This window comes from Bubalus bubalis, chromosome 18 (genome assembly GCF_019923935.1).
Source record: "Bubalus bubalis isolate 160015118507 breed Murrah chromosome 18, NDDB_SH_1, whole genome shotgun sequence".
In the NCBI taxonomy this organism is placed as follows: Eukaryota; Metazoa; Chordata; class Mammalia; order Artiodactyla; family Bovidae; genus Bubalus; species Bubalus bubalis.
The window spans coordinates 45,759,405-45,771,250 of record NC_059174.1 but is presented as its reverse complement, the minus strand read 5'-3'; the positions used below and the strand labels follow the sequence as shown (position 1 = coordinate 45,771,250).

At 47.0% G+C, this 11,846-nt stretch overlaps 1 protein-coding gene across 2 annotated transcripts; it reads right to left on the bottom strand.

Annotated features, from left to right (window-relative positions):
* Positions 1 to 6,805: 6,805 nt before the first annotated feature.
* Positions 6,806 to 9,707, bottom strand: LOC102391489 (free fatty acid receptor 2). 2 transcript variants are annotated; one of them, XM_025269947.2, is made up of 2 exons: positions 9,431 to 9,707; positions 6,806 to 8,386 (listed from the first exon to the last, which is right to left on the bottom strand). In XM_025269947.2, the coding sequence occupies exon 2, from the start codon at positions 8,377 to 8,379 to the stop codon at positions 7,390 to 7,392; it is 990 nt and encodes a 329-aa protein (XP_025125732.1). In that variant the 5' UTR covers positions 8,380 to 8,386; positions 9,431 to 9,707; the 3' UTR covers positions 6,806 to 7,389. The 2 variants fall into 2 exon arrangements, with proteins under 2 accessions (XP_025125732.1, XP_006068876.1); XM_006068814.3 differs by having other exon boundaries at positions 8,934 to 9,701.
* Between the last annotated feature and the right edge of the window lie 2,139 nt (positions 9,708 to 11,846).

Here is an 11,846-nt window from a genome sequence, read left to right as displayed (position 1 = left end):
CCAACTATCACTCAAGTCCAGTCACCCTGGCCATTCTGTTCCTTGTGCAAATTCAGCCTGTTCCAGCCTTGTACCTGCCTTGAACCCTTTGCTTGGAACATTTTCTCCTCAGTTCTTGGCTTGCATAATTTCTTCTTGTCATTCTGGTCACAGCTCAAAGGGCGCTTTCCAGTGGCCTTCCCAAGCCACTCATTCATTCCTCAAAGTCATCCCCTACCCTGGCTCCATCTGACTATCTTCAGAGCCCTTAACACTGCTTCAGAGTGTCTGTTATTTGTCCCCTTGTCTGCCTCTCCCCCAGATGTGAACTGTCTGAGAGTAGGGGTCTTGTCCTTGTGCACTGCTGTGTCTTTAGCACCTAGAACAGCACCTAATGTGCCATAGGCCTCCACAGACTTTCATGGATGAATGAATGCTTATGTGTGATGATGTGAGGTCTGATGTGCCGCTTAATTTTTTTAAGTGAGTTAGTCTTTTTTAAAATTAATTTTTGGTTGCACTGAGTGTTTGTTGCTGCGGGGGCCTTCTCTAGTTGTGGCAAGTGGGGGCTACTCTTCCTTGTGGTGCACGGGCTTCTCTTTGCAGTGGCTTCTATTCAACTCATATGCAGAGTACATCATGAGAAACGCTGGACTGGATGAAGCACAAGCTGGAATCAAGATTGCTGGGAGAAATATCAATAACCTCAGATATGCAGATGACACCACACCTATGGCAGAAAGTGAAGAAGAACTAAAGAGCCTCTTGATTAAAGTGAAGGAGGAGAGTGAAAAAGTTGGCTTAAAACTCAACATTCAGAAAACTAAGATCCTGGCATCTGGTCCCATCACTTCATGGCAAATAGATGGGGAAACAGTGGAAACAGTGATCAACTTTATTTTTGGGGGGGAGCTGCAAAATCACTGCAGATGGTGATTGCAGCCATGAAATTAAAAGGCGCTTGCTCTTTGGAAGAAAAATTATGACCAACATAGACAGCATATTAAAAAGCAAAGACATTACTTTGCCAACAAAAGTCCATCTAGTCAAGGCCATGGTTTTTCCAGTGGTCATGTATGGATGTGAGAGTTGGACTATAAAGAAAGTGGATGCTGAAGAATTGATGCTTTTTGAACTGTGGTGTTGGAGAAGAGTCTTGAGAGTCCCTTGGACAGTGAGGAGATCCAACCAGTCAATCCTAAAGGAAATCAGTCCTGAATATTCATTGGAAGGACTGACGCTGAAGCTGAAACTCCAGTACTTTGGCCACCTGATGTGAAGAACTGACTCATTGGAAAAGACCCTGATGCTGGGAAAGATTGAAGATGGGAGGAGAAGGGGACAATAGAGGATAAGATGGTTGGATGACATCACCGACTCAATAGACATGAGTTTGAGTGAACTCTGGGAGTTGGTGATGGACAGGGAGGCCTGGCGTGCTGCAGTCCATGGGGTTGCAAAGAGTTGGACATGACTGAGTACTGAACTGACCTGAACTCTTGTTGCAGAGCACAGGCTCTAGGCACACTGGCTTAGGTAGTAGCAGCACTCTGGCTCAGTAGTTGTGGTACACAGGCTCCGAGGCATGTAGGATTGTCCCAGACCAGGGATCGAACTCATGTCCCCTGCATTGACAGGTGGGTCCTTATCCACTGAACCACCAGAGAAGTCCTGATAAGGCAGTTAGGAAACTTAAGACTGCTGTACATGATTTAAAACATCTAGATTTGGGAGTAGTATGTTTACTTTCCTAACACTGTTTCCTTGAGGCTAGAGCTGACAGATGGCAGGGGACAACGACTGGGGAGAGGGAGCCTGAGGTTAGAAAAGAGCCCCTCCTTGAGTAAGCTGTTGGTGGACAGCTGACCACAGCCTTGGCTCCCCACCCCCACCACTTCACATCTTCTCCCTTATCACACCTTCAAAACTCTGCCAAGTAGGTTACTGGACTACTGAGTCTGAAGGCTTAGTGATCTTTGGCCCAATTTCCTGGTTGAATATGCAACTTGTAGATGTGAAATATCCTCATTTCCATCTGACTAGAGAAACATAATGAAAAGGAAAAAAAAATAGGGCAAAAGTATTAATATTTAACCATAGGAGGCAGAGAAAGTTGAAAAAAGAGAGAGTGAGAGAACCAATAGAAATCTGGAGGGAAGGAGCAGGGATGTTAAAGGGGATGGAGTTGGAATCTTGGTTGTGTGTTTTCCCTCAGACCCTCTAGGGGCCTACCCATGTCTGCCTTCTCCCACCACAGTGTCCCCCACACAACCACACTACAGGTGTGGTCAGTGAGAATTTCTGAGGAAGGGGCACAGGAGCATCTTTTCCAGAAAGTGGAAGTGAAATAGTCAATGCCAGCTTCCCCTATCCTGTTGGTTGGGCCCCCAGATCAGGCTCAGACATCTCCCTCCACCCCTGTTTCCTGGTAGCAGCTCTAGGCTGCTGTCTGTGTTATTCATTAACCAGGCACTAATATTTCTGTTTACCCATCTGTCATCCTGCAGGGAATTCAGAGGAGTCCCACAACTAACCCGTCACCCAGATTCTCTTGGATCTGGCCCAGTCAGCCACATTTAGCGAGTGTTTATCATGTTGAAAGTCCTGTGCTCGAGCCTGGTACTCCCTGTAACCAGGGAGAGAGAAAGTTTCCTCAAGTAGGATGTGACCAATCCGCCAGTTGAGCTTATGTGCTAGGCAGTACATCTAGTGATGTGCTTGAGCTGGTTTGCAAGAGCTGGTTTTTAGCATCGATTGCCAAACACATGTTCAGTGTAGAAACTGACCCTGGAAGGAGTGTGTGGCCACAGAAACTGGCAAGTGCTACAAATCAGGGCCCTTGCTACCCTCCATCCCTTGGGTAATCCTACCCACCATTACCCCTCTACCCCGCTCCCCCACCACCACTCCCCGCCCCTTGCACTCTCATCCCAAGAACCAGCTTACATATGCTGTTCAGTTGCTCAGTTGTGTCTGACTCTTTGTGACCCCATGGACTGCAGCATGCCAGACATCCCTGTCCTTCACCGTCTCCCGGAGCTTGCTCAAACTCCATTGCATCAGTCACCTATTTGTCAAGTAGATGTGTGATAACTTATAAGGCCTCCTCCTGGCTGTTTGGTTCTTGAGCGGCCAGTTCTAATGAAAGAGGAAACCGCCTCACTTTCACGGAGTTCCCAGCCTGGTGTTTGCTACTTTATGGTTCTTAACTCTGTTGAGCATATTATCTCCTTGATCCTAATAACCGTCTCCCTTCAGTGGTAGGCGCAGATGCCACATCGATCATCTAAAAATGGAAATCAGATGATTTCACCCTCTTGCTTCAAACTCTAGAATAGCTTCAAAAATTCTTGCAATAAATTCATGATTTTATCTGGAGCCTCAAACACATATCGCCTGGCCCCTGCTGGCTTCCTTGACTTCTTCTTTCACTCTATCCCCATTTCACAGGATTCCAGCCCAGTGGTTCTCAAAGAGTTGTCCCTGAAACACCAGTGTCAGCATCATTTGGGATTGTTCGAAATCCAGATTATCATCCCAGACCTACTGATTTGGAAACTGAGGGGAGGGAAGACTAAGCTAGGCTTCAGCAAACTCTCCTGGGGTTTCTAAAACATGCCTGAGTCTGCAGACCACTGCTCTGTCCCCACACTGAGATGGGGGCCGCATCTCTATGCCCCTGAGAAGCTTAGGTTTTCTCCCTCCTTACGGCTTTTGAAGCAGGGGTTCCTATTTCTAGAATGCTCTTCCCATGGGCCTTTGTATGGCAACTCCTTCTTGTTCGGGTCTTACGTGACCATCATTGGCTCTGAAGAATCTTCTAAACCTTCTCAATCCCTCAGTATACTTTCTCCCATATCTCTGTTTTGGCCCATTTGTAAAAACCATTTGCCACACTCTGAAATTACCTTATTGTTTGTTTACTTGCTTATTAACTATTTTTTCCCACTAGAATGGAAGTCCCAAGAAGGTAAGTACCTTGTCTCTTATACACTCTGCACCCCAGTCCCTAGAAAAGTATCTGGCTTCCAATAGCTATATAAATAGGTTAAAAATCAATACATATTTGGTAAGCAAATGATAGTAATTTCTCAGTAAAGATATGGGCTATATATGAAGTGACTTGATAGAGATCAAATGCTTGTCAGTGAGTAGCTAAAATTTCACCCTGAAAGGCTCAGAAATCCATAAATTTTCTTGCACTTTTTAGCAAGAGCAGCCATGGCCCTAAAACCCTGGGAATCTCTGAGTTGGAAGGAGTCTGGCAATTAACTGGTTCAGTCCTTATTGGATATGGAAGTTTGCTCCATATCTAAGATGAGTGCCTTCTACTTCAAAATTCCTGGAGACTTCGGAGTGATTACCTTGTTGAGCCCTGACTGTTTAAGATGTAGCTGTCTGCTTCTTTTGCCCATGATCCTTGTTCTTCTCTGTGGGGGTACAAAAAAATCCATCCTCCATAAAATGAACTTATCTTGTCCCAGCCACATATTCAGCATTCTCTTACTTGCTTTTCACATGTCAGTGAAAAAAAAGCAGGTACTTTGGAGTTGGGAAGACCTGAATTCAAATTCCCTTTCACTATTGACCTTGGAAAGTTCCCTTAATTGTCTCAGGCTCCTTCTCTAGAACAGTGCCTGGCATTTAATGTGTGTTATTATTATGCTTTAAATCTCCAAAGCACTACAGTTAATTTTTCTGGGCCTGATTCCTTGGATTAATGTCCTTTTAAAAAATGCACTTCTTAGTACTGAACATGCTACCAATTAGACCTCAGTAAAGTGGGATTATCATCAACTTATTTAGACTCAATTTCTTTTAATGCCACCCAAAATAAAATCAGCTTTCTTTTTTTTTTTTTGGAAGGTATAATGTATCACATGTGCATAGTAAGCCTATAGTCAGCTGAAAATCCAAGAATTTTTTGTGACACGTTACTGTCAAACCACCCTACATAGCTGACTATATAATATATTATTTCCATAACTTTAAATGTTCTACTTACTATGCTTCTTTTGAGTGGGAGTACATCTGTGTTTCACACACATTGATATCTTATTTTTTAAGTTTTATATTTAGTTATTTAATTTTGGCTACACTGGGTCTTCCTTGCGGTGCTCGGGCTTAGTTGCCCCAGGGCATGTGGGATCTTAGTCCCTGACCAGGGATCAAACCCGTGTCCCCTGCATTGGAAGGTGGATTCTGAACCACTGGACCACCAACCTGTGAAAGTCCCCCGCGTTGATATCTTAGAGTTAATTAACACTCCATAGTTTCTCAGCAGTTTTATCTGTGCAATCTCACTTGAATCCTCAGACTCACCCTGAGAGGCATATGGCATCCTCATTAGTATGATTTGGAAACAGTGGCTTGGAGGTTGTGACTTGCTCAGGGTCATCTAGCTACTAAGCAGAATCAACAGTGAGACCATAGTTCTTATGACACCAGTACGGTATTGCCTTGAAGAAAAATGGAAAATGAGCTCTCAGTTGAGTGGGAGTAATAAGGGAAGTCTCTCTGGAGAAAGTACATGTTGAGTGGTGTCTCACAAGAGAGGGAAAAACAAGCAATAAGAAGATGGCACGGTATGGGTTTGAGGAAAAGGGGACTTACAGGCAGGAAAAGGTCTCTGAAGAATAATTTCTTGGGACCCTGAGCAGTGTGGTTTCTGACCTGAGCTGCCTTTCATGATCACCTGGGAAGCATCTTAAAGCTCACCTGCTGGGGCTCCACCCCCAGCAATTCCAGGTCAGTAGTGTGAGGTGGCTACTTGTAGAATTTTTATACCTCTACATGTTATTCTGATGTGGAATGCGTGCATGCTAAGTTGCTTTGATCGTGTCCAACTTTTTGCGACCCCATGGGCTGTATGTAGCCCACCAGGCTCTTCTGACCATGGCATTCTCCAGGTAAGAATACTGGAATGGGTTCCCATTCCCTTCTCCAGAGGATCTTCCTGACCCAGGGATCGAACCTGTGTCTCCTGCAGCTCCTGCACTGGCAGGTGGGTTCTTTACCCACTGAGCCACGAGGGAAGCCCTCTGCTGGGGAGCCTCTGTTGCAGACCACTAGGTGCTGGAGGAACCATTAACCCGGAAGCACAGTCTAGGGATCCTTCTTGCAGAGAAATGAATGAGGCAGGTGGAGTTGGGAAGGAAGAGAGGATACAGGGCAAATGTAGGGTGATGAGATGTGAATTCTTGGGAGGAAAAGTTTGGACGAAAGGAAAACGCTGCAGGTTTCTAAGCAGAAGGATAACATGTTTAAAGCCTCTGAGATACACTGATAGCTTTGAGCAGGGACTCACCCCAGTCCTCTTTCTGAATCCAATTTCTATTCATCAGTCTAGGCAGGAATCCATCCATACTTATTCTGCTTACTCATTCCACTCTGATGACATCTTTATCTTAACAGATTCTGTGGTTTCAGAGGCAGCACCCTCACCCTACCACAGAGTCTAATTCTCCATCCCATTTTTGCCCTCTTTGTGCTTGAAGAAATGTCACAAAAATTGTGGACACTCTCTTCAGAGTTTTATAATCTTTATTTTCAGTCATTTTTTTTTCTGGCCACACCCTGTGGCATGGAGAATCTTAGTTCTCCATGCAGGATTTTAGATCCCTGACCAGGGATTGAACCTGTGACCCCTGCAGTGGAAGCACAGAATCTTCACCATTGGACCACCAGGAAAGTCTCTAATCTTTATTTTTAATCTGGCAGACCAGATTGTCTTTTCCTGTGCTAGCAAGAGTTGAGCTCTAACTGATGGGTACCAAGCTAGGTTCTGACCTGCAGAAAGCACCATGGAAGAATACCTCCCCAGACCTCAGGTGGCTCCCAGTTTATTGGGGGAGACAGGTACACACACGAAGACAGGATCATACTTACAAAGCAGCAGGTCAGATGGATATTGTCCACACCTCAGTCATTAGAGGTCTAAATCCCCGTCCTCCCTCCTAGTCCCCTTGGTTCAGAGCCTTCCTACATCTTTGACCTTGTTTAGTATTTCTCTTCCATCTTTTCCACGGGCTTCTTTCCAGCACCACCAACTAGCCCAGCGTGTAGGTGTTGTCGCAAAGCTGGTAGCAAGATTGCTTTAGCTTCAGATACTAACCACCTCACAAGGACTGCTGGAATCTGTATTAGCTACATTGCTTCAGAAACTCTGGTCTGATAGTGCTTCTTGCCCAACTGTTTCTTCTTTAGTCCTGGAGCTATGCTCCTTTGGGAAGGAAATTCAGTCAGGAAGGGATATGGAGCTGGTGAGAGAGATTTTTACAGTCCCCAGGAGTGGATTGGGTCTGGGCCGGGGGGAATCCCTGAATCAGGGCCAGGAACTCGTGTTCTCCCTCTCCAAGCCTGCTCAACTCCTACGAAACTCAGAGTTCCTCCGAAGGTCCAGGAACATCCCTAGTCCAGGGTGAAGTCCGAACTCGGGGCTCCCTCTGCTTGACTCACGCCCGGGTCCTCATTCACTGCCTCCGCTGTTTCTTTGCATCTGCGTCCCAGCAGGGAGGAGCCCCGATGGTGCAGTGCCTGCAGCCCTTTCCCAAAGGACCTGCGTACGACTGAGGAAGAGAAATAGAAAAGCAAGGGGTCCAGACTGGCATTGAGGATACCAAATACGACAGCTTCCCTCCGCCACTTGGGGCTTGCTTTCATGTAGAACCCCACCAGGTGGGATATGTTATAGGGCCCAAAGCACAGCAGGAAATTAAGGAGCGACACGATGGCCAGCCCCATGGCTCGGCGCCGCTTCTGAGCCCCCATATGGGGCTGGGAGAGCATGATCCACACAAAGCGCCAGTAGCAGAAGGTGGTGACCACCATGGGGAAGAAGAAGAGGAGGAGGCAAATCTCCAGCCGAATGGGCAGCAATAGCCTCAGCTGCTCTTGGGTGAAGTTCTCGTAGCAGGTGGTCTCATTCTCCTTTGGGGCCCTCTGGGTTGAATTCAGGTACTGAATAATGATCACCACGGTGCCGTGACCAAAAGACATGACCCAGGCGATCAGAGCAGCGATCACTCCGTACACGGGCCGGCGGGACAGCTTGTACTGCACGGGGAAAGCCACTCCCAGGTAGCGCTCGACGCTGATGCCTGCCAGTAGCGATGTGCTGCAGTAGATGCTGCTGTAGAAGCCGAAACCCGTGAGGGCACAGGCTAGATTAGACAGCTCCCAGCGGAAGTCAGACGCGGCTTCGATGATCTTGAAGGGCAGCAGCAGCAGCAGCAGGAGGTCGGCCAGCGTCAGGCTGAGCAGGAGAATGTGGACAGGTGCGGGGTGGGGCTGGCGCACGCGTCCCAGGAAGGCCCGCAGCGCCAGGAGGTTGGCAGGGAGACCGGTGAGCAAGATAATAATGTAGGCCGTGAGGATCAAGGAGCTGTTCAAGTTTGGCATGGCTGTCCTGGAAGAGGATGAAAAGGGGCAGGGGGCAAGGTCAGGTGAACCAGATTACAGACTGCAGACCCTGGTCTGGTTCAGTCTGTGGACATCTTCCCTGGCATGCTCCCTTTCCCAGGCCAGGGCTTTCTGTCCCCACCACTGCTTGTTCACACCACCTGCCAGAACTGCCCAGAGCAATTATTGACTTTGCTTGGGGCGGGATATTAAGCAGCAGTTAATACGTTTGCCATCATGTGTCTCTGGGGGAGACCAACCCTTGGCTGCCCAAGGGAATTCCCCCTGTGGTTCTCCCAGCCTCTCTCCTTCTCTCCTCCCGGACACAGGAAGTTACTGTTAGCAGTCTGCAACCTTCCTCAAGTCCTTTCCCCAGTCAGAGACCTGCAGGGAGAAAAGGCAAGCCTCACCCCAGCAAGGAGGGTATTGGAAGACTTCTGTCAGGAGAACTCGGGCTCTGAAAACCCAGGCCCTGTGACCTAGGGCTGGTTCCTCCTCAGGACCCTGCCACTGGCCCAGGAAGCAGGTGCCCAGCCCCCCATCCATCCCCTTACCTGTTTTCCTCTCCTTTTGCAGAACACAAATTCTTCTCCACCTCTCCCTCCCCAGTCCAATACGGACTTGGACTCGGGGACTAGATTGCAAAGAGGAAGCTGGAGAAGTGTGGGGAGGGGGCAGAAGGAGGAGGAGGGGTGAGCCCACAATATCCTATGGTCTCTTGTCCCCCAAGAGACTTCAGAGAATATTCAGAAAAGCACACGGGCTGTCACTGCTCCTGAGCCGGGTGTTTTGATAACAAACAGAGCAACTCTTCTTAATGGGGTAACAGTTTCCGTTTGGCTTGTCAGCCTCACTGCCCGCACGCTGTCTGGCCCCTCCATCCTCTCTCCAGGGTTAGCGTCTGCTCCACAATTTCTTGCCCCCGTTGGCTGCTGTTTCTGGGTTTGATCCTCTCACAGTCAGTTTCCTCCAGCCACCCCCAATGCTTTCCCCCCCATTTCTGATCCTGGCATCACTTCCCAGAGTGCAAGCATTAAGCAAGCTGCCTTGCCTTGTCTTCCTTCAGGATAAATGGCTTCTTGGGATTAGTCTTGAAGGAGAGGCTGAAAGCTTCTGGGAAAGAGGAACAGAGCATTAGCCACGGCTACCACCCATTTCACACAGCAAAAAGTGGTAAGAAACTTGGCTGGTAGAAAGCTTTTATATCAGCAATGGTCATGTGACCGAAGAGGGGAAGCTCAGTAATTGAGTGCTGTCTCCTCTTGAACCCAAAGGAAAGGATGTGAGCATCTTTACTCCCCACCACCTGCCCAGAGATCCTCACTCTGATTTCCAAACCCAGATTTTCTGTCCTTAGTTCCTGAATTTTTTTTCAATCCCAGGCATTTTCACCCCCATTTCCCAAGTCAGATTATTGCATCGTCTTCTCTTTTCTAGGAGATTTCTTCTGTAATTCTACTCAGTCTCCAAAAAGAGTTTTATACTTCCTTTTCTTCTTCAATTTTCCACTTTCTGTAGAGTTTCCTGCCCTCTGCCCCCAACAAGTTTCTTTAGCCTTCCCAGTTGAAACTGATTGCTTTCTCCTAGCCTATGTCTTGTTGGGGTGGAAACAGTGTGGGATTTAAAATCACGCAGTGAAGTGAAGTGAAATGCACTCAGTCATGTCTAGAATCTTTGCAACCCCATGGACTGTAGTCTGCCAGGCTCCTCTGTCCATGGAATTCTTCAGGCCAGAATATGGGAGTGGGTTGCCATTTCCTTCTCCAGGGGATCTTTCCAACCCAGGGATCAAACCCAGATCTCCCGCATTGCAGGATTCTTTACAAGCTGAGCCACCAGGAAAGCCCCAAATGAAGATGTGGGTGCAAATCCAAGTCCCTTCATTGTGACTTTGAGGCAGATCAATTTTCTGAACTTTGGTTTCCTTCATATTTGAGCAAGGACGGAAATACTTACATCCCAGGACTTCTGTGAGGGGTCCCCAAGGCAGCGTAGATAAAGGATACAAGCCAGTGCTTTACACGTAATGGATGCCCATAAGCAGACGTGATCCCTTCTCCCAAGCCAGTTGGACAGCTTCCTAGAGAGTGAGCCACCTGGTAGACTATCGGGAGGCTGAGGACACAGACATGCCATCTGACTTGGGAAAGCAGCAGGAACTCAGGGAACTCTGTGCACCTGCATGGCCCTTCCTTGGGGAGTGGTGTTCAGGCTGCATTCCCTTCCCCTGTATAGTTCCTATTCCTGCGGGCTGACTCGACCTCCTAGCCACCAGTGTTCCTTTCTCACGATTTCTCCCTCTCTGACTTATATAGCTCTGGCTTGGAATCTCCTCAAAGGCCTTCTGAAACACACACCTGAGGAAACAAAGATAATCAGAATGTGTTTTCTCTTGACACAGGTAACAGGTCTCTGGTTTCCCATCTGTGGTCTTATCCCTGCTCAGAGAATCTCTGTTCTTTCCTTAGGGCTTGCATTTACTCCTTATTTAGTCATTAGTTTTGTGGCCTAGAACTCCAGGTCCAGGTATTTAAAAACATTTTTTTATTAATCTTTTTAAATTGGAGTATAATTATCATCAACAAAACAAGAGAGTTCCAGGAAAACATCTACGTCTGCTTTATTGATTATACCAAAGCCTTTGACTGTGTGGATCACAGCAAACTGTGGAAAATTCTTCAAGAGATGGGAATACCAGACCACCTTACCTGCCTCCTGAGAAATCTGTATGCAGATCAAGAAGAAACAGTTAGAACTGGACATGGAACAACAGACTGGTTCCAAATCAGGAAAGGAGTATGTCAAGGCTCTATATTGTCACCCTGCTTATTTAACTTATATGCAAAATACATCATGTGAAATGCCAGACTGGATGAAGCACAAGCTGGAATCAAGATTGCTGGGAGAAATATCAATAACCTCAGATACACAGATGACACCACCCTTATGGCAGAAAGTGAAGAGGAATGAAAGAGCCTCTTGATGAAAGTGAAAGTGGAGAGTGAAAAAGTTGACTTAAAATTCAACATTCAGAAAACTAAGATCCTGGCATCCGGTCCCATCACTTCATGGCAAATAGATGGAGAAACAATCAAAACAGTGAGAGACTTTATTTTTCTGGGCTCCAAAGTCACTGCAGATGGTGACTGCAGCCATGAGATTAAAAGACACTTGCTCCTTGGAAGAAAAGCTATGACCAACCTAGACAGCATATTAAAAAGCAGAGATGTTACTTTGCCAACAAGGTCTGTCTAGTCAAAGCTATGGTTTTTCTAGTAGTCATGTATGAATGTGAGAGTTGGACCATAAAGAAAGCTGAGTGCCAAAGAATTGATGCTTTTGAGCTGTGGTGTTGGAGAAGACTCTTGAGAGTCCCTTGGACTGCAAGGAGAGCCAACCAGTAAACCCTAAAGGAAATCAGTCCTGAATATTCATTGGAAGGACGGATGCTGAAGCTGAAACTCTAA